This window comes from Cololabis saira, chromosome 14 (assembly GCF_033807715.1).
Source record: "Cololabis saira isolate AMF1-May2022 chromosome 14, fColSai1.1, whole genome shotgun sequence".
In the NCBI taxonomy this organism is placed as follows: domain Eukaryota; kingdom Metazoa; phylum Chordata; class Actinopteri; order Beloniformes; family Belonidae; genus Cololabis; species Cololabis saira.
In genome coordinates this window covers 40,604,648-40,631,661 of record NC_084600.1, presented here as the reverse complement: position 1 = coordinate 40,631,661, position 27,014 = coordinate 40,604,648, and the positions used below count along the sequence as shown (strand labels likewise).

The 27,014-nt window shown below is 37.7% G+C and overlaps 1 protein-coding gene across 1 annotated transcript; it reads left to right on the top strand.

Annotated features, from left to right (window-relative positions):
• aldocb (aldolase C, fructose-bisphosphate, b) lies at positions 1-27,014 on the top strand. The gene is made up of 9 exons (XM_061740623.1): positions 1-131; positions 12,077-12,193; positions 14,448-14,659; positions 16,306-16,360; positions 16,434-16,594; positions 16,681-16,764; positions 19,170-19,344; positions 24,367-24,566; positions 25,975-27,014. The coding sequence occupies exons 2-9, from the start codon at positions 12,082-12,084 to the stop codon at positions 26,065-26,067; spliced, it is 1,092 nt and encodes a 363-aa protein (XP_061596607.1). The 5' UTR covers positions 1-131; positions 12,077-12,081; the 3' UTR covers positions 26,068-27,014.

The window sequence follows — 27,014 nt, the reverse complement described above, 5'->3', positions numbered from 1 at the left end:
CGCATGCGCCCCGCCCCCCGCCGGAGCGCCTGTAGAAGGTCACGTTGCGCTGCAGCAGAGACGGAGACGACGCCGCATCCTGCAAACACTCACAGCTCACCTGCTCTCTGCACAGAAACATCCTCCAGCAGGTAAGACCCGAGTCCAACAGAGTCTAAAAGAGTCTAAAATAGTCTAACATCACACAAAAATACCTCCGGTGTGGTTATTGATCACACTATATTGATATTGATATTGATGCTGATTGGAATGTGATGCTGTTTCAGACAAAAACCGAGAGATAACTTTTCCTTCCTAGGTAATATCTCTTGTTTTTCATTGTATTTTTATGACATGGTTGTAATTTTGTAGAAATATGTCTTCAAAGTTGCGCATTTTTGCCCCAGAAATGGAAATACGCAACAGGAAGGGCGTAATAATTGTGACCTTCAAGGATGGAAGTGAAGGAGAAGGAACCATTTCACCATTTATACTTTAAATCCACGCTTTACTTTTTACTTTTTTTAAAGAAAATGGTCGATTTGAGCACGTTTGTTGGTTAGAAATGAGGAAGACAGTCGTGATGGGGGAGGGCGGAGATGTTGGGGGTGGATCTGTGCAGCCGCACGTAGCCTGTGATGGGGGGGAAGAGGAGACAGGGAAGGCTGATTTATGGTCCTGCGTTACACCGACGCAGAGCATACGCCGCTCCCTACGGCGTAGGCTCTGCGTCGATTTAACAGGCTTGAGTCATAGAAAAACGTCACACCCGCAAAAATGAGGCAATCGATTACAGTAACACTCAACACTTAAAGTCAAAGACATCTTTTTTTAAATTGATACACAAATTCTACCCTGCAAAAGAATATTTATCCAAATTTAAGAATGATATAGATGTTAATTGTTCTTTTTGCCAAAGGCATCCTGAAACATATTCTCACTTATTCTGGTCATGTGAATTATTCACTTATAGATTCTGTCTTTTTCTGATTTCCATCTTTATTATAAGAAGGTTATTTTTGGTTTTCATCATTTTAATCACAAAGATAGTGACGCTTTCTTTTTTTATAAATCTGTCTTTATTTTTAGCAAAGTTTCACATACCGGTACATAAAGTGCAAATTCATGCACTCAATAAGATTCACTATGTAACTTAATGGTTTATTGTCAGATTCAAACTGAGTGATAACATCTTTAGCCATAATTGTTAAAATTATGTATAAAATTCTCAAAATCAGTCCAAAATCAGATGAGAGTGAGCAGTGATAAAACAAATGTATGGGAGTTTCAGGCTCAATCTTACAAAATGTGCAATCAACATCAACAAATTTGGATATTAACTTATCTTATTAGAGATACAAAATTTAAAGGGACACAACCAAGCTTGGTTGCAAAAACCTTTTCCTCTGGGTGAAATGATGTTGGTGCTTCCTGTCGGTGGATCTGTGCAGCCGCACGTAGCCTGATGGGGGAGGAGACAGTGAGTCAGAGAAAAACGTCACACCCACAAAATTGAGGCAATCGATTACATTAACACTCTACATTTCAATAGAAGTCACATTCAATTCGTTTTTCTACTATTTATCACACTTTTTTTTTTTTATATATTGACAGCTATATACAGAAAAGGTACAAAACCTCAGGATAAAATGCAGTTACAAATTAAGGACGGTAAATTATATATCAAAATAAAATAAAAGGCTTGAGGTTTAAGGAGGAAAAATAAATAGATAAAAAGGAAAGGAAATCAGGAAATATTATATTTTTCACATAAGCTTCTCGTTTTAACCGCTTTGTTAAGACTGTCTGAATACGATATTAATATAGCTTTGAGAACAATTATATTTGTACGTTTGCTAGTTAATTTAGTACAGTGAATATGATATTTAGCAATAATTAAGAAAAGGTTGATTTAAATATACTTTGTCTGGGCTTGTCGTATCATTTTTGATACACCAAGTAGTACATGTTGAATGCTCAACTTAAAGGAAGAATCTACTTTAGCATTTATAAAATTATTGAGGTCAATCCAGAGAACATGAGTATATGTGCAATTCCAGAATAAGTGAGATATTGTTTCATCCACTTTACCACAAAAAGAACTGTGTGTGTCAATGTTTATCTTATATTTAATAAGATTGGTCTTGACTGGATAGCATCTATGACGTATTTTAAAAGTAACCGCTCTTACTTTGTTTGTAATAATACATTTTCTTGATAAGACCCATGTGTTTTTCCAATCTATCATTATATAAATTATTCCAATAGAAAACTGCTGCAGGTTTAGAAACAATATCTCTCTGTATAATATTCCTAATGCAATGATTCATAGCTTTATCACTTAGTAAAGAGCGAATATTACCAACATATCAGGATTCAACCTTGGAATATTACAATTTTTACCTTTTTAAGAGCAAAACACAGTAACCTTCTAGCACAGTCTGGTATTACATCAAACACAATTGAATATTCTCTAGTAGTACTCTTTTGTACACATTTCAGTCATGAAAAGGTAAACGTGACGTCATCAAGACGCTATACAGGACTGTCTCAGAAAATTAGAATATTGTGATAAAGTTCTTTATTTTCTGTAATGCAATTTAAAAAAAAAAAAAAAGAAAAAAAAAAAACGAAAATTTCATACAATCTGGATTCATTACAAATCAACTGAAATATTGCAAGCTTTTTATTATTTTAATATTTCTGATTATGGCTTACAGCTTAAGATTCCCAGAATATTCTAATTTTTTGAGATAGGATATTTGAGTTTTCTTAAGCTGTAAGCCATGATCAGCAATATTAGAATAATAAAAGGCTTGCAATATTTCAGTTGATTTGTAATGAATCCAGAATGTATGACATTTTTATTTTTGTTTTTGTAATTGCATTACAGAAAATCACAATATTCTAATTTTCTGAGACAGTCCTGTATTGTTGATGACCAACAGTCCCAATCAAACCCACTATTTACCATTCTGGATTATATTTAATCATCTATTAAAGTGTTAAATATTTTTTAACTGTTTTCTTGCATGTAGTTGATTGTAGTAATAATAATTTGAATCCAGTGTCTTCCCCCACTGACTGCCATGGCGGCTCAGAAAATGTTCAAAATGTCATAATTGAAGATTTATAAAGAGGAAAGAGGGGTTTTTTTTTTTTTTGTAACCAGTGTTCTAGATGGAAATGTTGCTCTGGTATAACCTGCACATTTTCACACGTGTCAACCTCTTCTTTGAACTGCAACACACCCAGAGCCTTGAGATCTGCTATAGCTCCAGTGTCAGTGAGCTACATGGGTAACAGTGCTCCTGCTTATTCCGCGGGATCCAGGCCTGAAGATAGCAGCAGCCCAAATACAGCACCGAGTATCAGCGCCACGGCCAGCAATCCGTCTGGTAACAAAAACCATTGCAGCAAAGCAGGCTTCTTACTTTATTAGTGCCGCACCTGCAGGAGCCATTCCACCTCCTCAAAGCTCTTGCAGCTCGCAGCGTAGAGGGAAACGATACAGGCCCAATAAATCTCCAGGGAGCGATAACGATGCACACACGGCAACAAAAGAAAAACAATAGACCCCATTAGGGCTGGGGATCGATTCAAATGTCAAGAATCGACTCGATTCCGATTCTTAAGATTCAGAATCGATTATCAAGATTCGATTCCGATATTGATTTGGGTTAGTGTTATTAAAACTGTTTTTTCAGCTGTTGCATGAATTATATGACTGTAGTCATGCAGCATATTAATACTAGTATTATATTGAGATTCAACAGCAAGTATTGCAGCTAATGATGCTGTAAGGACCAATCAGCTCCCAGAATGCTGATAGAACTGAAACAGAAACATCGTGGGGCAGAATTACCAAACAGATCCAGGGAGGAAACAGAGACGTATAAAATCGGTTTTATTTTTTCCCACATTCCGTTTTTATTTGTTCCATTTTCGGTCTATTTTGATTTTTAATTTTTGAGCATTTGGTTTTTAGCATTTTTTGCAAATGTAACCCCAAGACAGTATATAAAGTAATGAAATATAGACAATTTATGCAATTATAACCTAACACTTTAATGTTTTCATACCTTTAAACATATTTAAAGGCAAAAACATGGCACCAGTTATTCTCGTGTCCAACAAAACATTCCTTTTTTGGGGATAAACAAAAAAATAACCAAAAGTTGTAATGTAATGATGAAAAAAAAAACATAAATAAATAAAAGAAAGGGAATTTTTTTTTTTTAAATCGATCTTTAGACATATGAATCGATTTTTAGGAATTAACATGAGAATCGATTTAGAATTGGGAAATCGATTTTTTTCAACACAGGCCTAGATCCCATGTCTCTTCAGAAGCCCTCATCCTTTCCCTACTTGCTTTAAAAATGAGGAACATTTCTAAATTGTCTTAACTGCCATGCTGGCCCTGGTTTTAGGTAGAAAAACTGAGTTTGCCCCCCACTCAGCCCCCGCCTGCAGCATTATTACTGCTAGCCACTATACAGTAGTTTGCAAGCTTCAACAAAATGTTGTAGTTTATCGCTTGCTTAAGAAAGAAAAAGTGCTGCAGCATGATTGCTATGTTTGTGTATGTGTGATCTCTGACTGCATTATGGGCTGGTCCTTTTCAAGGTAAAAGATTTGACGCATCAGACAGTCGAAGGCCGAGTCTCAAACAATCTATGTTATAGTTTGTGTTTTTATCTTATTCGGTTTTAATCAGACCACGATTAAACAGTTTAATGTTTTTGTAAATGTATTTATTTATTTTTTGAAGAGGCTCTGTGTGACGCAGCTGGGGATGGGTGGTTTATCTTGATGTCGCAGTGCAGAAACGGTGCTGGTCTTGTGGCGGCCTGCCGTGCAACAGGCTGCAGCTGAAATCAGACACGACTCAGGGGGGAGTAGGGATGGTAGCACAACCCGGCTCGGCTTTGAGTTTTGATCCTATTTAGACTGTAAATTATTACAATGTAGGTCTCATCTTGCACGGATAGTCTTAACAAAGAGCTCCCAGTTAGGGCTGGGCGATTTTGGACAAAAATAAAATCCTTTTTTTTTTTTTCTCTCTCTGAAAACCCGATTTTCGATTTCGATTTATTTGGTAAAACTATAAAAGACAATGGAATAAATTGTTTCAAATATTTTTATTTTTAAAGAAAAATAGCAAGCAAATTTCCCTATTGGGAATGAAGTGCAACTGAAAGATACTGTAAATCCTCCTTGGGTTTAGTAAAGTGACAACATTTACAATCTTCTTGACCAAACAAAGATGACTAGACTAGATGCGAGAGGAAAATCGATTTTACGATTTTTCTTTTTTTTTTAACATTGTCTTAATTAATAAATCCGATTTAGATTTAAAATCAATTAATCACACAGCCCTACTCCCAGTTATTATTTACAATTGTTAAAGAGGTTTTTCCTCAAATAATAGTGGTGAGTATGAGGCTTCTTCTTGGAAACCATCATCGCCAGCGTTTGAGTTTGATGAACTAGGAATGTCTCAAAGTCATGTCGTCTTGACCCTTGGAAACAGATTTATATCTTGTTTTCTTTATGAAGATTATTCCTCTAATATGCATGTCAGTATATCCTTGCTGAAGTGGCCTCGAGCAAGCAGAAACAAACTTTACCCTTACAAGATTAGAGCTCCTCTCAGCCACATTTCAGGTTTAGGTCAAGGAAATAATTAGTTTTATTCAGGTAAAGTAGATAATTGATCAGAAACATGTTAATTAAGGTATTGTCGTCCCTCTAAAATGTTGATATTGGTGTCGAGTGGTTTCTTGTTTTGTTTTTTTAATACACATTTGAACATCTGAACCATGTCATATGTTCAGTTTATGTTGTGGTTTATACACAGACTAAAAATGAACCGTTTTTTAATCATGTCTTATCTTGAAACACAGCGGGTGCGTTTGGTTCTGACTTGTTTGCAACTCTAAAAACGCTGTTTCTGCTACATTTCCTGCCTAACAGGAATGCTCTGGCGTTTTCCTCCCTAAACAAGTTCCCTGGGAACCGTTTAGCGGGGCCTCCATGCCTTTATCCAGTCAGCGCTGTGTTTTTGGCCCAGATCCACAGCACAAGGTCAATAAGGGCCCACTTTCACCACACTGGGCTCAGTGTGACACTTCTGATGTTAGGACCTACAGAAAACAAGAAAACATGTCTTCATATTGTTTCTGCACTGATGCTTCCCCGTGGATGGAAAGTATTTCCCTTAACAAACAGGCCCTAAAATGGAAAACGCCCGTGTGTGGCACTGCTGTAAGTAAACTCTGCCACTCATTAACACTTAATGGTCCTTTACTGCATTCAGACTAGGGATGGGCGGTATGGACTAAAAAATTTAACACAATAATTTCTGGCATTTATCCCGATAACGATAAAAATGATGATTAAAAAAAAACCTTTTTAACTATAAATCTATCACCACATTCAGTCTTTGGAGCCCCCAAAACACTGCTCTAAATGCTACTAAACTACACCAATTAAATTAATAAAAACCAATTAAATGAGTCCACCTGTACCGCAAAACTGTAATGACTGTAATCTTTCTTTCTTTCTTTCTTTCTGGCTCATATCTTTTTTCTTTCTTTCTTTCTTTCTTTCTGGCTCATATCTTTTTTTTCTTTCTTTCTTTCTTTCTTTCTTTCTGGCTCATATCTTTTTTCTTTCTTTCTTTCTTTCTTTCTTTCTTTCTTTCTTTCTTTCTTTCTTTCTTTCTTTCTTTCTTTCTTTCTTTCTTTCTTTCTTTCTTTCTTTCTTTCTATATCGTGGACGGTAAAATATCGCCCGTCCCTAATTCAGACAAGTAAAATAAAACTCCTAAAAGCCATATGAAGGATTATATTCAGTGGTAAACATGGGAAGCAAAGGTTGATACACCCATATTCATTTAGAAAGCTCAATTCATATCATCTTGGACGACAGCCAGTCTTATACGAGCGACGTCCAGAAGTGACATCGTCATCGGTGACAAGTACAGTAGGCCTTTGTCCTGAAGCCACATTTTTCCCAGCCTACCTGCAAGGCTCTGTGCAGCAGCGCGGCTACTAAGTTGGGTGGAGATGAGAATAAAGACGCAGAGGCCAGATAATTCTCCTCTGATCTGGTTTTATGATGCAACATTTTGCTAATCGTTTTATTATTTCTGTGCATAACTGCCCCAACACATCAGGGTAAATAGCCCTAATATTCTCGTATTTCATTGTTATTTATTCCGATCATGGAAATATGCAAACAAAAAAAAACAAACAAGTAAAATGACAACACAATCAAAAGCATATTCCATAACCAGAAAGGAGCAGGAAGAAGAAAATCTTATTAAACCTGCCCCTCCTTCAAAACAAAACTGAACAATAAAGAGAATAAAGTCATAACATTACGAGAATAAAGTCGTAACATTACGAGAATAAAGTCGTAACATTACGAAGATAAAGTCGTAACATTACGAGAATAAAGTCGTAACATTACGAAGATAAAGTCGTAACATTACGAAGATAAAGTCGTAACATTACGAAGATAAAGTCGTAACATTACGAAGATAAAGTCGTAACATTACGAGAATAAAGTCGTAACATTACGAGAATAAAGTCGTAACATTACGAGAATAAAGTCGTAACATTGAGAGAATAAAGTCGTAATATTATGAGAATAAAGTCGTAATATTATGAGAATAAAGTCGTAATAGAATAAAGTCGTAACATTACGAGAATAAAGTCGTAACATTACGAGAATAAAGTTGTAATTTATGAGAACTCTAACAGGAAGAGTGTGTTAAAATGTTGAATATTGAGCATCTTGTGAAGTTATATTTATCTATTTATAATATATTTAATATTACGACTTTATTCTCGTAATATTATGACTTTATTCTCAAAATATTACGACTTTATTCTCGTAATATTACGACTTTATTCTCGCAACATTACGACTTTATTCTCATATTATTATGACTTTATTTTCGTAATTTCCATTTTTTTTTTCTTAGTTTGGCCCTAATACTCGTCGTACTTAGTCAACATCACAAAGAAAGAAAAACAAAAAAATCAAAGGTAGATTGTCTGTTTCCATACACATATATTATACATTTTGACTATTTCATCCATACATTGCTATTTTTTTCTCTTTAAATTTCTTTTTAAACTGAAACATGTTTATACAGCCATTTCCTCCATCATATATACGACAGGCAAGCTCTTAGCCAGCTAAATGAACCCATCCGGGTTCACACGAGGAGATTAACACACCAGCTGCTTTTGCTAAAAGCCTGTTGTGAACTATTCGTCTGCACAGATACTTCACCAGGAATCAATAAAGGAAATGGCGCCAGACAGGCTGAATAATGGAATTGGTATCAATAAAAAAACTTATCAGCTCGTGTCCCTTCCCTTCGGCTGAACTTGGACGTCCCTCGTCGTCATTCAAGTCATCTGATACCACGCCTTTGTGTTCCTGAGCTCCATTTTCCACTGAAAAGAGCTGCAGTTTAAAAAAAAACTGTTCCTATGTGTCATAATCTTTAGCTATTTGTTGCATTTGACACTCAGATTCCCCACAGGCGTGCAAACAAGTTTGCAATATTGTTTCATGACCAAACAAGACCAAACACAGTGGAACAAGTGAGCTGGAAAACGCACAAAAGAGAGCAGGTATTTGCTGAGCGTGACGTTTTGTCAGGCGTTGAAAACACCCAGACGAACTGAAACCCCACACATCACGGCCTGAGAATGGCCTTATCAAGTGTAAATACTTGCTGTAATTCGCTGGAGATGTCTGGATTGGGTTTATATTTGGATCCAGCGGTCGTCCTGGGGGGATTCGTGACCCCCTGCAGGCTGATTTCACTTTAATTTAAACTGTAGTGAAACGCGGCGAGCTGCTTGTGCTGCTTTACCTGCAGGCCTTTTTTAATGGAGGATCCCCGTGTGCTGTAAAGGTCGTTATCTCCTCGCTTTAAGCTGAGGATTAACGTAGAGGATACAGAGTATATCAGGCAGTGTCTTATCACGGTAAACCAACCTCTGTTGGGAGCCGAGATATAACTGTTATGTCCTCGTGTGAACTAGGCCTGTGTTGAAAAGATCGATTTTACGATTCTAAATCGATTCTCATATTAATTCCTAAAAATCGATCAATATGTCTAAAGATTTTTTTTTATTTTTTTTTTTCCATCATTTCCATCATCATTTTTTTTGTTTACGCCCAAAAAAGGAATGTTTTATTGGACACGAGCATAACTAGTGTCATGTTTTTGCCTTTAAATATGTTTAAAGGTATGAAAAAATTAAAGTTTTCAGTTATAATTGCATAAATTGGCTATATTTCTTTGCTTTATATACCGTCTTGGGGTTACATTTGCATAAAATGCTAAAAACCCAATTATCATAAATGGGACAAAATGAAACATATGATTTCATACGTCTCTGGATCTGTTTGATAATTCTGCCCCACAATGTTTCTGAAATCAGTTCTATCAGCATTCTGGGAGCTGATTGGTCCTTACAGCATCATTAGCTGCAATACTTACTGTTGAATCTCAATATAATACTAGTATTAATATGTTGCAGAACTACAGTCATATATAGGGTTGGGTATTGGGAAGGACCTCACGATACGATACGCATCACGATACTTGAGCCACGATACGATACAAATTGCGATATCCCGATTATGCGATATATCGCGATATTCTACATAGTTCACCGAAAAATTAAAAAATGCATTACACATCTTAAAATCCAAGTTGTATATATGTACATCAGATGATAGTGATAATGCATTGGACAGACTGAGTCAAAACAATGTAATTCAAACTTTCCATTTTAATTATGCAACATATTTGCATGAAAACACACACTGAAACACAATGAAAAGTGCAGTGTGTGCATTATTCTTAGATACAAAATACTCAAAATAAAATGCAGTGTCTCACCCACACTGAAATAAAAAAAATACAGTACAGCTAGGGGTGGGCAAAAATATTGATACGGCAATATATCGCGATACATACATTGAATATCGATATCGTATCGGGAGACTATGTATCGCGATATATTGCCGTATCAATATTTTTGCCCACCCCCTACTCATATAATTAATGCAACAGCTGAAAAAACAGTTTTAATAACACTAACCCAAATAGATATCGGATTAAATCGAATCGGATTGAATGAAAGCGTGATAATCGATTCTGAATCTTAAGAATTGGAATCGATTCTTGACATTTGAATCGATCCCCAGCCCTAGTGTGAACTGTAAATTCAGATTCATTTTCACACTTTTATTCATTCAAACTGATGATTTGCAGTCCAGCTCTTTATTTCAAGCGAATGTCGGTGCAGCAGCTCGTCTCTCTAACCTTGTAAAAACCCACCAGCCTCCCATCAGACAGATTGATCTGCAGCTGATCTATAGTGGCACATACCGATGTGAACAGAGCTCAGCGAGCCGAGCAGAAGGACAAGCTGCGGCCTGTAACCTCCTCGCTTTAGAGCCGCGACTCAGTGGAAATTTACACAAGTCCCGTTTGTGTTTGTCCTGCAGGACTTGGGCGGAAATAATTTGTAGTCACAAAGTAGCAGCACTGGATGGATGGAGGGTTTGAAGTTTCATTTTAATCAAGACACACACAAAAAAGAGGCATAAAGCCTGTGTAGGTGTAATTTACGACGGAGGGGGGTGTTGCTGAGGAGAGGCAAACGAGCCGTGTTGCATCCAGTCCTGCAGCTATAATGAGGACTGGCAGGAGTCTGTAAGAGCGTTGTTTTATAACACACACCCCCCCCCCCCCCGTCTCTCTCGGTCTGCTGGGATTCAGAGGCAGGAAGGAGGGGCGGAGGAGTTGTGTAACTGCTTATTTACGGAAGGGTGAGGAAGGGAACTCGGTAATCTGGTTTGAGGCCCTGCACACGGACGGCTCCTGCCACCAAACACAGGACGTGCAAAAGAAAAATATTAATGAAATCCCCAAATCTCAAGCAGGTTGATCGGTCACATTAAAAAACTAAAATTGATTATGATCTATTTAGGTATATTTTAGCTGGAGCTCTTTCAGAAGAAAAAACAATTGAACCAATAAATACTAAATACTTGTCTCAGAAAATTAGAATATTGTGATAAAGTCCTTTATTTTCTGTAATGCAAAAATGTCATACATTCTGGATTCATTACAAATCAACTGAAATATTGAAAGCCTTTTATTATTTTAATATTGCTGATCATGGCTTACAGCTTAAGAAAACTCAAATATCCTATCTCAAAAAATTTGAATATTCTGGGAATTTTAATCTTAAACTGTAAGTCATAATCAGCAATATTAAAATAATAAAAGGCTTGCAATATTTCAGTTGATTTGTAATGAATCCAGAATGTATGACATTTTTGTTTTTTTATTTGCATTACAGAAAATAAAAAATAAATAAATAATAAAAATAAAAAAAACTATCACAATATTCTAATTTTCTGAGACGGTCCTTTTTAATTTAACCTGGATCTCTTTCAGAATAAAAAAACAATCGAAGCAATAAATACTTATATATATATATATATATATATATATATAAATATATATATATATATATATATATATATATATATATAAATAAAAGAAATTAAAATCCTATTCTAAAAATGTTTAACTCTTCATTACTAAGCTTGGTGAAATAGAAATTGATTAGGATCCGTTTGGGTATATTTTAGCTACATCTCTAGTACCGATAAATACTAATTTATAAAATAAATCTAAATCCTGTTCTTCTAAAAGAAGGAGTGTCTATTTGTGCTGAAAACTTTAACATATTAGTGATGAAAAGTAGCAGAATCATGCTGCGTTGCAGGGTGAGGAAGGGAACTCTGCACACGGCTCGTGCCAACGAAAAATATTCCTGAAATCCCCAAATCTGAAGCAGGTTGATCAGTCGTATAAAAACCCGAGGCCTCTCTGGATCAGGGGGCCGAGTGCCGCCCTGTTGGAGCGCTAAAGCGAGTTAAAGTATGCTGCAGACAATAGAGGGCCGAGAAATGAGGCCAGTGCTGGGCAGTCGTCCAGCCCGACCCGCGCTGAAAGGAAGTGTCTCTCTCTGTGTTTCAGCCGCCATGACTCACCAGTATCCTGCCCTGACTCCCGAGCAGAAGAAGGAGCTGCAGGACATCGCTCAGAGGATAGTCGCCCCGGGGAAGGGCATCCTCGCCGCCGATGAGTCCACCGGTACGTGTGTGTTCACCTGCATAATAAAAATGGCAGTAAATTAGATTATATGCACTAAATTTCCCTCATTGCTGGAAAAATGTTAAGTTTTAAGACTCATCATGCAGATTAACACAATATATGGACGACGCAGGGGCGTTTGCCTCCGCGAAGTCCATATATTTATGTTAATGTTCACCTCAAAGGGCATTATCCCGCTTATACCACGGTCACTTACCAAAAAACATAAATATTAAATCAGTTATTCGGGCTTTAATGTGTTTTCAGTTGAAATTATTAGTTTTATAACAAGCCGTGGCTGAGCGGACTATTTAGAATTTATTAAAGGATAGCCCCTTGAGATGTAACATCTCATTTTCAAGGGGGTCCCATAAAACATACAACATTACAATATATCACATTACAGTACAGACATACATGACATAAAACAAACACAGACATCTTACTCACACACAACCCCTACACACATAAGTCTAGTTACAAAGTAGACTAATTGAATAACTGAAACAATGAGATAAATATAACATAATAGAGAGAAAATAAATAAATAGAAAAAAGGACAAAAAATACATAAATAAATAAATTAAAAACAAAGGCAATTTGTTTTAAGATGAGGATATAATGCCAACTTAAAACAATGAAAAGAGGTAATAGAACGCAAAAAGAGGGGAAGATTATTCCAATCTGATGGAGCTTTAAAATAAAATGATCTTTTACCAACCTCTTTTAAAATTCTAGGAACAAAGAAAAAAGGAAAATCCATATGTCTGAGTGAGTATGGAGAGTTATATAGAATCAGGAGTTCTTTTAAATAGGGAGGACAGTGAAAATAAACACATTTAAAAAGGAAGTGAAGCCAGTGAAATTGCCGTCTAGATTTGGGTTGCAACCAGTTCAATGAATCAAACATAAAACAATGATGTGTTTCTGAAAGGACAACGTAACACAAATCTACATAATGAATTAAATGATACAGTCAGAGGTTTAAGATGGTAAGATGATTTAATGTCTCGTATGCAGCCGTTGTAACCTGGTAAATTACAAAGTTTTTTAACAAGCCATAACTCAGTTTCCTTGGTAACAGAGATATTCTTGTCCGCTCAGATATTATCTTTTCTCTCCTCTTCTGCATCCAAGTCATCAAAATTGTTAAATTCACCAAATAAATGAAAAGAAATGACTTAATCACTCACCCTGCGGTAGCCGGCTCTTCTTCTCTGAATCTCCGTTGCCGTGGTTACCACCTGGCAGTTGATCCAGCGCAATGATATTAAAGATATCAGGCAATTTGACCGAACTTGTTTTCTAGGTGTAGGTTATCACTTTTAATGTAAACCTGCCAGCCAATCAGAATCGAGTATTCACACAGACCGTGGTATAAATGTATGTTAATGTCCACCCCTTCGGGCTATATCCCTTACATATAACCATCCTCGTAGTCTGAATTTGTCCTGATTCAGGTTTTAGTAGGTGTTGTAATCAGTACTCGAGTTGTAAAAAAAAAAATCAGGGGGGATGGTGGATTTTATCATATGGGGACAGATAATTTGTGCTGATTACAAATAATATAATATATTACAAATAATAGCACTGACCAAAACACCTGCAGAAATGACAGATTAAATGCAGCCTTCTGTAAGCTTTAAATATCCACTGGGCTTACATCAAATACATCAAAACACAAAAATATAAAACACTTTTCTGAACTTATCAATATGACTCTGTCCTTCACAGGGTAAGTAAAATGGATCACTGCAAAAACTCACAATCTTAACAAGAATATTTGTCTTATTTCTAGTTAAAATGTCTCATTTTAGTACAAAAATCTCATTACACTTAAAACAAGACTCATCACTGGAAAAAACAACAATTTTCACCTGTTTCAAGTAGATTTTCACTTGAAATAAGTAGAAAAATCTGCCAGTGGAAATGTGGATTTTTTTTGCTTGTAATAAGAAGATAAATCTTGTCCCACTGGCAGATTTTTCTACTTATTTCAAGTGAAAATTTACTTGAAACAGGTGAAAATTGTCAAATAAGTTATTTTTCTGGTGATGACTCTAAATGTTGAAATAGCAGTAAAACCACATTCATTGATGAAATGACATAAGGGATGGAAAGGGGGGATGGCAGTTTTACAGGGGGAATGAGGAGGGATGCCATCCCCCCTCATCCCCCCTCAACTCCAGTACTGGTTGTAATGAACCTGCATGTGTGTGTAATGAACCTGCGTGTGTGTGTGTGTCGTGCTCAGGCAGCATGGCCAAGCGCCTGAACCCCATCGGGGTGGAGAACACGGAGGAGAACCGGCGCCGCTACCGCCAGCTGCTCTTCACCGCCGACCAGCGCATCGACAACTGCATCGGCGGCGTCATCTTCTTCCACGAAACGCTCTACCAGAACTCAGACGACGGCACCTGCTTCGCCAAGCTCATCAAGGACCGCGGCATGGTGGTCGGCATCAAGGTACACCACAAACAAACATTACAATCATTTAATAAAGTTTACTTTGTCCACGGCTTTATAATTTAACTTGATTCTTTCCGTCGGACAAGAATATTTAGATTTTTAAACACCTGACATGTTTCGGTGATCACTTCCACCTTCATCAGCTGATGTTAAAAGGAGGTAGGCAGATTGAAAGGTGGGTCACAAATCGCAGAAACATGTCAGGTATTTAAAAACCTAAATATTCTTGTCCGACGAAAAGAATCAGCAAATATTTAAATGTTTAAGGTTCGTCTTTCTGATTTATCTTTCACTATGAAAGCAACGTTACTGGTTTCAGCTCAACATCCGTCTGCAGAAACACGAGAGCCAATCAGGAGACGGCTGGTCCAGATATTATTCTGCAGGCAGTTAAACATTCATCCGTTCGCGGTGAAAAAGTTTTATTGTTGTTAAAACTGACTAATGGCACTTTTCCACTAGAACCTACTCAGCTCTACTCATCTCAACTCGGCCTGGTTTCTTTTCCATAACAATTCAGCACCTGGAGCAGAAGTAGGAGGTTGGAGAAGCTGCTGTGACGTATTTGATTGTGTATCTAAATGAAGAAGACAACAACACTAAAGATGTAGAACCTGGAGGAGATGATAAATGTGCTGCTGGTCTGTGGCTTGTGTTTGATATAAAGTTAAAAAATGAGAGCAGCAGAGACAAACTAAAAACATTAAAAAGCTTCTCTCGCTCTCATTTTTAACTTGATATCAAACACAAGCCACAGACCCAGCAGCACATCTATCATCTCCTCCAGGTTCTACATCTTTAGTGTTGTTATCTTCTCTGTTTAGACACAATCAAATACGTCACAGCAGCTTCGCTTCAACCTCCTACTTCTGCTCCAGGTGATGGATTGTAGTGGAAAAGAAACCAGGCCGAGTTGAGATGATTAAAGCCGAGTAGGTGCTGGTGCAGCGGTTGGCAACCCAAAATGTTGAAAGAGCCATATTGGACAAAAAAACAAATATGTCTGGAGCCGCAAAAAATGAAAAGTCTTGTATAAGCCTTAAAATGAAGGCAACACATGCTGCATGTATCTATATTAGTTAGAACTGGGGGAAGATTTTTTTTTTCACTGCACTTCGAGAAAAAAGTCAAAAAGTCAAAATGTCAAGAATAATGTTGAAGTACAATCTTGAGAAAAAAGTCGAAATGTCGAGAAAAAAGTCGAAATGTCGAGGAAAAAAGTCGAAATTTCGAGCAAAAAAAGTCGAAATTTCGAGCAAAAAAAGTCGAAATGTCGAGAAAAGAGTCGAAATTTTGAGCAAAAAAGTCGAAATTTTGAGCAAAAAAGTCGAAATTTTGAGCAAAAAAGTCGAAATTTCGAGCAAAAAAGTCGAAATATCGGGATTAAAAAGGAAGAAAAAAAGAGAAGGATTAAAGAAGAAAAAATTGGGAAAAAAAGGAAGAAAAAAAAGGTCCAACATTTTTGAAAAAGCTCCAGGAGCCACTAGAGCCGCGGGTTGCCGACTCCTGTTCTAGTGGAAAAGTGTCATTAGTGCCACACTAAAGCAGCAGAACAGCAGCTCAGGCTGTGGAGACGAGCTTGCGTGTTCAAGTGTGTTCAGGGACGGCTGCAGGTTTTCAGAGATCCCTCTCTTTCTCTCCAGGTGGACAAAGGTGTGGTCCCCCTGGCAGGAACCAACGGAGAGACCACCACCCAGGGTGAGTTTAACGTCCTCCCCGAGGCTCAGAGACGCCGCGCTGCCTCTCTGACGGGGGTTCTGTGTGTCTGCAGGTCTGGACGGCCTCTCCGAGCGCTGTGCGCAGTACAAGAAGGACGGCGCCGACTTCGCCAAGTGGCGCTGCGTGCTGAAGATCTCGGAGACCACGCCCTCGGAGCTGGCCATCTTTGAGAACGCCAACGTCCTGGCGCGGTACGCCAGCATCTGCCAGCAGGTGGGGGCGACGCCGGCGCAGCGGCACCAGAATACCTAGAAGAGTTCTGAGTTTATACCTTTTTTATCTTGTTTTATCGTCACCAGAACGGCATCGTCCCCATCGTGGAGCCTGAGATCCTCCCTGACGGAGACCACGACCTGAAGCGCTGCCAGTACGTCTCCGAGAAGGTAAACGTGGAGCCTGCATGTTAGAAATCACACATTAGCGTGGAGTTGGACCTTCTTCTTGTGTCTGGGAGGAATTTCCTTTGAAATCAAATCAAACTTTATTTATAAAGCACTTTTCATACTTAATAAAATCAACATTTAACTTAGAAAAACTCACACATTCATGGTTAAAAACACACATCTGGTCATTTTCACACACATCCTCACTTTAATACCCACACAGCACAAATGTACACTCCCACATAGACATTAAAACATAATCATGAACATCATAAATAAATAACTACCTAGATAAATAAATACCTGACTTGACGCTAAGGTGAGGAATTATATTTTGGGAATCGGAACTCGGTGTGGAAGATCCTCACGAGGTAAAGCTCTGGAGTTAACATATTAAAGAATAATAACAGTACTTCTCAGAGAAGGTAAACGTGGAGCGTGCATGTTAAAGATCTCACATTTGTGCAGAGTTGGACCTTCTTCTTGTGTCTGGGAGGAATTTCCTTTGAAATCAAACTTTATTTATAAAGCACGAGTAACGCAAAGTGCTTTTCATAATAAAATCAACATTTAACATAGAAAAACTCACACACTCAGGGTTAAAAACACACATCTGGTCATTTTCACACACATCCTCACTTTACATAGACATTATTTATTTATGATGTTCATAATTATGTTTTAAATACCTGACTTGACGCTGAGGTGAGGAACGATATTTTGGGAATCGGAACCCGGTGTGGAAGAAAAACTCTGGAGTTAACATGTTAAACAGTAAAAACAACATTAAAATAAACCTAAGAACAAATATAGATAAAAGTTGATATAAAAGAATAAGTACATTTTCTGTGGATCATATTATGTATCCATTCTTTACTTGTAAAAGTGAGAAATTAATAAAAAAATATTGTTTAAAATTATTTTTATAAATTGTACATTTAAATAAAGGATCAGAATAAAAAAAAGAATAAGTACATAATAAAATAATTGAAAAATAATTAATTAAAATTATAAGAAATAACTAGATAACATTAAACTAAACCACACTAATGAAATAAATAAAATTCAGGCCCCGTTTACACGTAAAAAACCAAACGGTGGTGTTTTCATGCGTTTTGGCTGTTCGTTTACACGAAAATGAAGCTCAAAGTCACCAAAAACGATCATTTCTGAAAACTCCGGCCAAAGTGGAGATTTTCAAAAACGCCGTCTTCATGTTTGCTTGTAAACGGAGAGAAACGGACATTTAGACTTCAGAACGTCACATTATGAGACAGAAACGTCACCAGCGTCATGAGTGACACATGTGTTTACAATTAGTTTGGCCACCGTCAATATTTTCTTGTATTTTACCTGTTTTATATTCTAAAGTCACACTTAAAAGTAACTCCACTTCTCTGTCACTCCAAACGAAAGACTCTCGTTCATCTTGGAAGTAACTGGAAGTTACTCGTGTCATTTGTTGATGTTTTTTTCCAGGATTCTGATTGGCTAGCATGACTTTATCTTCTCGTTACACTGCCCCCTGCAGGTTTGGCTGCTCATAGCACCTTAACAGTGTATTTATGCAGATTCGTGGAAATGATGGTATTTTTTTAGGGCTGAAACGATTCCTCGAGTAATTTGATTACAAAAAATGCTCAGTGCTTAACTTTTATTTTCAATCCACTCTATATTCTTCTGGTCCGTTCTCCTATATGTTCCCCCTCTAACCCGGTACATACATAGGTTCCTCTAAACATCTGTTCCCGCTACAGTTTTAACTAAAAGAAAATGTGCTCCAATACAGCAGGTCTCAGAATTATATTTTGAACACTGCCAAAACTCAAAATCTTACAAAGACTTTAACCTAAAACTTAACTACAACTTAAAATTTGCTTGACACAAATGAAAGTTCAATTGAAACACGTGGGAAAAACACCTAACCTTTTAAGTGATGTGTGTTATCAGGTGTAATGGCATTTTAAGGTTAGAAATAAGAATATTTCTTGGTAAGATCCTTAGTTTTTTGAGTAAAGGCAGTGAATTTGGTCGACTGGTGTAAGTTCAGGGTTTATAAATGCACAGCCATGAACCTACTGTATTATATAATTTAGTCTTAGTAATGTCAATTAACATCTAACATCTTATGTTTATTTATAATTGCTCTTTAACTAAACAAAAATGTTTTATCCGATTAATCGATGGAATTTTCAGTAGAATACTCGATTACTGAAATATTCGATAGCTGCAGCCCTAGTATTTTTCAAAGCGTAGAGGGGGAAATATCCGTTTTTGTAAATACCCGGCTACGTGTAAACGTGGCGTCAGTTATAATCTGAACTAAAAAGGAAGGTCTTGATCCGTGACCATGTGACCCGTCTGACCATGTGACCGGTGAACCCGACTCTCCGCTGTGCCTGCAGGTCCTGGCTGCCGTGTACAAGGCCCTGTCCGACCACCACGTGTACCTGGAGGGGACGCTGCTGAAGCCCAACATGGTCACGCCCGGACACTCCTGTCCCACCAAGTTCGGCAACGAGGAGATCGCCATGGCAACCGTCACCGCCCTGCGTCGCACCGTTCCCCCAGCCGTCCCAGGTAAAAGTTGTGGTTTATGTTGCTGCTCCGAGCAGGAGATCTGAGGTCTCACTTTACTGTATTGTGTTTACACTCTTGAGTTAGAAGTATGGCACGGTGGTGCAGCAGGTAGTGCAGCCGTCTCACAGCAAAAAGGTCCTGGGTTCGATTCCCGCCGGGGACGCTGTGGGTGCTGAAGTGCGTGTTAGTTCCCCCATGACTTCAGCACCCACACCATGGGTGGGGTTGGTGAAAGGGCCTTTCTGTGTGGAGTTTGCATGTTCTCCCTGTGTTCCATTGGCTCACAAAAACATGCACACTGCCCCCTCTGGCCAACCGGGGGACAGATTGGGTGGGGAGGATCCGGCCGGAATAACGTGATCCTTCCACGCGCTACGTCCGGCCGGAGAAACCCCACCCTGTCTGGTGAAAAGAAGCGGTCCATCACTCCTCAGGTTAAGTGCAGTGCAGGGCTCCCCGGGGTTGGTAGAGCAATGCCCAGGACTGTAGCTTTGGTAGAGGGTGTTGGTAGGGTGATTAAAAAAAAAGTAGTAGTAATGACAGTCAGGCGCGTCATTTCCACCGGGGACGGTGGGGACGCGTCCCCACCACTTTGTCTGACGAGCAGATTTGTCCCCACCACTTAAAAAAAAAAAAAAAAAAAAAAAAAAAAATTAAGTAAGACGCGATTTGTCCCGTATTTTCATTAACGCCCCATACACACGTCTGTCACACACACACACATCAACACTAAATTTATCAATAATAACAAAATAAAACACAGGAAACATTAAGGCCAGCAAAATCTTAGTGGCAGGACAACAGGACCTGCTGCGTCTGTGCCCAGATCTATATGTGTGTGACAGACAGCGCTGCGGGGAGGACTGAGCTTCACCTCCAGGTAGGGCTTGGGAATTGGGAATTAAAAATTGCGTTCCGCAGGCCCGGTTCCACGAGGGTGCATAAGCATGCATTGCACCCTCATCTTATGTGTCTTCATGCTCAGTTGAAAAGACGAAAAGTCTGAAAAAACTGACAAATGCGCCTGATTTATGGTTCCGCGTTAAATCGACGGCGTAGCCTACGGCGTAGGTTACGCAGCGTTGCGTACCGTACGTTCGCATCCCTGCGTATCCTACGCCGTCACTTTGCGTTGGTGCAACGCAGAACCATAAATCAGCCAGTGTCCGTCACTCATCTGCTTCCAACGCGCAGTTTCCTGCAGCAGCAAGACTCTGCTCTCTGCTGCTCCGTTAACACAAAGTAACCGTGGATATTCAGAAGTGGTTCAGCACAACGACATAAACAAGTTTACAGGACTGTCTCAGAAAATTAGAATATTGTGATAAAGTCCTTTATTTTTCTGGAGTCCAAAAATATAATACATTCTGGATTCATTACAAATCAACTGAAATATTGCAATCCTTTTATTATTTTAATATTGCTGATTATGGCTTACAGTTTAAGATTAAGATTCCCAGAATATTCTAATTTTTTGAGATAGGATATTTGAGTTTTCTTTAACTGTAAGCCACGATCAGCAATATTAAAATAATAAAAGGCTTGCAATATGTATATGATGTTTCCGACGACCTAAATAAGACCGCGCAGATGGCTTTTAATATGGGGACAATATCGCGTCAATATGCATCATCTAATGCAATGCCTATTATTTATCATGAAACCTCAATTCGGAAGTAATGGGCCTAGCTCGTACCCAGCACTTTTCAAACCTTACTCAGGTTTATGGTAAATGTCCCCAGCACTTCTGAAATCAAACTGACGCCCATGATGACAGTAGTAGCAGTATCAGTAGTAGTAGCTGTGGTAGTAGTAGTACTGTAGCAGCAGTAATAGTAGTAATAGTAGCAATAATAGTAATAGTAGCAATAATAGTAATAGTAGTAATAGCAGTATAAGTAGTAGTAGTAGTAGTAATAGTAGTAATATGGTAGTAGTAGTAGTAATAGTAGCAGTAGTAGTAATCACAGTAGCAGTAGTAGTAGCTGTGGTAGTAGTAATACTGTAGCAGCAGTAGTAGCAGTAATAGTAGTAGTAGTAGCAGTAGTACTCTTCCTAACAAGGAAACCTCAAAATTGAAGAAGATGAATTAAAAACATCTTCAGTCTGTTAAATGATCTCGTTTGCTGCGACCGCGGTTGAGACATTAGTCAGGTGATGAAGAGATCACTCAGATGGTTATTCACAGGTAAAGTCCTGATTTATTTATTTTATTTTTATTTAACTTTTATTTAAGTTGAGAACCGTTTCTCATTTACAATGACGACCTGGGCCTAATGTGATGCAGAATGATTAAGTTGTGTCACAGCAATTTGGCTTAATTTGGCTCTATTTACTTTACTGTTTATCAGTATTACTCTTAAATTTATGTTTTTATCATTTTAGGTCCGTGCAGCCTGCTTAATTGTTTTTTTTAAATGTTTTTGTTGTCGTTCTTTTTTTTGTATGACTGCACTGTACTGTATTTATATGTTCAGGATCCCAGGAAGACTAGAGGCACATCTGTGTGCTTCTAATGGGGATCCTTAAATAAACTAAACTAAACTAAACAGCACAACTACATCGTATAAATGAGGCCAAAAACAGCTGGAAACTAAATTTTGATGACTTAATATTGACTCTACATCTGGATTATTGAATCACCTGAAAAACGACATTGTGAAAGTGTTTTTGTCTAATTAAAGCAGTTTTTCATGACAGAAGAAGATTTCTTCTTCAACACGTGTGTTTTGTGCAGATCTCTAAGTAACGGAAACAGAACTATAATTAATATAATAGCTGTGTTTTTGGAGATGGAGACTAGGGATGGGCGGTATGGACTAAAAAAATTATCACAATAAATTCTGGCATTTATCCTGATAACGATAAAAATGACGATTTAAAAAAAAAATACCAATTCAACTCCACCTTTGTAACTATAAATCTATCTTTCTTTCTTTCTTTCTTTCTTTCTTTCTTTCTTTCTTTCTTTCTTTCTTTCTTTCTGTCTTTCTTTCTTTTTGTCTTTCTTTCTTTCTCATTTCTGTCTTTCTTTCTTTCTCATTTCTGTCTTTCTTTCTTTCTTTCTTTCTCATTTCTGTCTTTCTTTCTTTCTCATTTCTGTCTTTCTTTCTTTCTTTCTTTCTCATTTCTGTCTTTCTTTCTTTCTCATTTCTGTCTTTCTTTCTTTCTTTCTCATTTCTGTCTTTCTTTCTTTCTTTCTCATTTCTGTCTTTCTTTCTTTTTGTCTTTCTTTCTTTCTCATTTCTGTCTTTCTTTCTTTCTCATTTCTGTCTTTCTTTCTTTCTCATTTCTGTCTTTCTTTCTTTCTTTCTTTCTTTCTTTTTGTCTTTCTTTCTTTCTCATTTCTGTCTTTCTTTCTTTCTCATTTCTGTCTTTCTTTCTTTCTCATTTCTGTCTTTCTTTCTTTCTCATTTCTGTCTTTCTTTCTTTCTCATTTCTGTCTTTCTTTCTTTCTTTCTCATTTCTGTCTTTCTTTCTTTCTTTCTCATTTCTGTCTTTCTTTCTTTCTTTCTCATTTCTGTCTTTCTTTCTTTTTCATTTCTGTCTTTCTTTCTTTCTTTCTTTCTCATTTCCTTCCTTCCTTCCTTCTTTTTTCCCTTCCTTCCTTCCTTCCTTCCTTCCTTCACGTACGGGATTTAACGCAGAACCATAAATCAGCTTTACACAAAAACGTCATCAACGGGAATTTATCGTTTTTACCGCGAGATGACAAATTCTTATCGGTAGGAATTTTTTTGACGGTATATCGTGAACGGTAAAATATCACCCATTCCTAATGGAGACCCCCCCCCCAGTCCATGAAATCTCCCTAATTAAGCCCTGAAGCCTCAGTTCTCTGTATGGGACGTCTTGTGAGGCTACGGTTAAAGGTTTATGCTGGAGCCCTGGATGGATCAGTGGGTTGAGCAGGCATTAGAGAGGCTCACTAAATACATAGGTCACTTATACAACGTGGTTGCTGTAACACAACTTACTCATTTTACATCTCATCGGGGCTCCACCTCTTAATCATCTGACGACTGCAGTGTCTCTACCCCCATCTCTACCCACTTCCTGTCTACCTACTTCCTCAATAAAGGCCACTACTGCCACAAAACCCTTCTTTAAGTTTATGCTTTTACTTTAGTTTCTTGTGCATTCAGTAACTTTAAAGGAAGCAGATAAAATACCAGCTAGAAGTTGGATTATTAGCTAATTTAGTTTTTACACTAAATTATGCAACAGCTGATGAAACTTTGCTTTTGGTTCATTCGTTCGTTTTTATTTATTTCGTATGTATGAAAAAAATGATAAGAGAAACAAATACAGGTTCATTCCACCACAAAGAAAAAAAAAACACACATCAAAAAACATATTTCAGTTACATGTTCGAAAAGGAGTGGGAGAAAGTATAAACTTATTTAATTCCACCCCCTTTCCACAACTAAACATAAATTATATGCCTGTATTTACGTTTTATACTATACACTAATTTGTATAAATAAATATATATATGTTTACAGAAATAACCTGTTTAATACCAAATGTAAGCTCTATCATATAATATACAGTAACTATGATATAAATATAATATGACTATGATATAAATATAACTATGATATAAATATACGTATATCTATACAAACATACAAAAACAACATGATGAAATATCAAAACACACACAGCTGCTGATCTTTAAACGCAGTCTTCACTTTTATACCTCAAATAAACTATGTCTTTATATTTGTTGATAGTTGTTGGTAGCAAAGTTACAAAGTGAGGGCGACGGCGTTGAATCACACGGCGGGATGTGACGCCATAAAGATGAGGAGAATAGTTAATTTTACCAATCTGAAATCTTGTCAGCAGTGAACAGGTTTCATTACGTTGAAGATTTTGAGTTTGCTATCACTCCAGACATCCAAATATGTTCTTCAGAGCTCAGAAAAAGTTCTGATTATCTTCAAATGTGAATTTTATGTTACATTAGTGTCTAACAAGCAGGAATATTTAAAATTGTGTTTGCTTTCTTGTCCCCAGGAGTGACATTCTTGTCTGGAGGCCAGTCTGAGGAGGAGGCCAGCATCAACCTTAATGCCATTAACAACTGCCCCCTGGCCCGGCCCTGGGCCCTGACCTTCTCCTACGGCCGCGCCCTGCAGGCCTCGGCCCTCGGGGCCTGGAAGGGAGAGCTGAGCAACGAGAAGGCCGCCACCGAGGAGTTCATCAAGCGTGCCGAGGTCAGTCCGGAGTCAGAAGCATCTCGAGAACCTTCTCAGTCCTGTTGGAACTTAATTTTTATTTAGTTTTGAACAACAATACACCATATACATTTTCTTCTTTCTTTTTCCTTTTTCAGCTGCACACAACATTTGTACACATTATACTTAAGTATTAAGCAAATAAAACAAGAGAAAACAACAACATAATTATTCACTCCAAAATATACAGGACTGTCTCAGAAAATTAGAATATTGTGATTTTCTGTAATGCAATTACAAAAATGTCATACATTCTGGATTCATTACAAATCAACTGAAATATTGCAAGCCTTTTATTATTTTAATATTGCTGATCATGGTTTACAGCTTAAGAAAACTCAAATATCCTATCTCAAAAAATTTGAATATTCTGGGAATCTTAATCTTAAACTGTAAGCCATAATCAGCAATATTAAAATAATAAAAGGCTTGCAATATTTCAGTTGATTTGTAATGAATCCAGAATGTATGACATTTTTGTTTTTTTAAATTGCATTACAGAAAATAAAGAACTTTATCACAATGTTCTAATTTTCTGAGACAGTCCTGTATACTTAAGTATTAAGCAAATAAAACAACAGAAAACAACAACATAATTATTCACTCCAAAATATACGTATATAATAACAAACCCATAAATTAAAAAAAATCAATAATAATCATTGTCCACTCCAAGGTACAAGGGTGTGTATAAAAATGCAGGCACAATATTTACTCTAGGAAAAATTGGCATGTGAAATGTGTATTAAATATGTGTATAGAGGGAATACAGTAAGAATTAGGCGGGTGGGCCGAGCAACATTGGGTAATAGACCTCATTATATTAATAAAGCCATTACAGGGCTCCACCGCTTAATAAAAGTGGATTTTTGGAGCCTTAATGAGTAAGTGATTTGCTCCATTTGATAGAGATGCCATACTTTTTGGATCAATACAGGACTGTCTCAGAAAATTTGAATATTGTGATAAAGTTCTTTATTTTCTGTAATGCAATTTTAAAAAAATAAATAAATAAAAATAATGTCATACATTCTGGATTCATTACAAATCAACTGAAATATTGCAAGCCTTTTATTATTTTAATATTGCTGATCATGGCTTACAGTTTAAGATTCCCAGAATATTCTAATTTTTTAAGATAGGATATTTGAGTTTTCTTAAGCTGTAAGCCATGATCAGCAATATTAAAAATAATAAAAGGCTTGCACTATTTCAGTTGATTTGAAATGATCCCGAGTGTATGACATTTTTGTTTTTGTAATTGCATTACAGAAAATCACAATATTGTAATGTTCTGAGACAGTCCTGTATTGTATGTGGGAGGGTCTGGTTCCTCAGTCCTGTTCTGATCATTAAATCCATCTCTCTGTCCTCTCCTCTCCTCCAGGCTAACAGCCTGGCTGCCCTCGGCAAGTACGAGTCGTCCGGAAACGCCGGCGCCGCCTCCAAGTCCCTGTACGTGGCGAACCACGCCTACTAAACATCCACCACCTTCAGCCGTGGCGTAGTCCTAGTCTTATCTGCTCTGCTCTCCCGTCACTCCCCCAGTCACAGGCCTGCGCCCTCTGCTCTTCTCTGATTGGAATTTCATGACTAGATAAAGTGTATTTAAAACCGATGTGAAATTACAATACTAAAGGGAACAGGCTTGTGTTTTTGTGTTTTTTCTTTTTCTTTTCATTTTAACAAACGAATCAAAATGGTTTTAAGACAATTTGCGACTGAAGTGTTCGACGGCAAGTCTGTCGTTGAGGTTGAAGTCGGAGGTTTCCAGAATGTGATCCAGATAATCAGCCAGTATTTATTTAACCCCTGTTTCCCCCCCCAGATGTGCATGTGTGTGCGCTTCTGTCAACACGTGGGCTCATCGTTTTAATGCTGTACTAACATCCACACTGACAGCGGGACCAAACAGGTTTTAGTGGCACCAGAACCTTCGTTAAACGGGCAAAAACACCAGATGATTAAAGTGTTTAGCTGCATTGATCTTTTTAAACGGTTAGTTTCTCCAGCAGAGGCCCGTAGACACGCGGTACTGTGATACAAATCACTCTCGTCTTTAGTCTTTCTGTTCACGTGCTCCTCGCCGCCGTTCCATTAAAACATTGTGTCTTTTCGGTATAACATTAACTTTAAATTACTCAAAAGTAATTGATGTGTTGAGTTGTGTGACGGTGTCGATATTATGATGCTTGTGTGTCACCCCCACCCCCCCCCGCCTCACCTGCTTCCCCCTGCCCGCCCCACGACTAGATGACGAGGGTTTTTTATTGGCGTAAAGTTAAAACGGACCAAGGCGTGGGGCCGGCAGCGAGGAAACGCTCACCGCCGTGTTGGAGTACTGTGATGTTTGTGATGTTGATATTGTTCTTGAAACACTCTGTGAAATAGTGGAGAAAATAAAAATACACGTTACAAATAATCTAA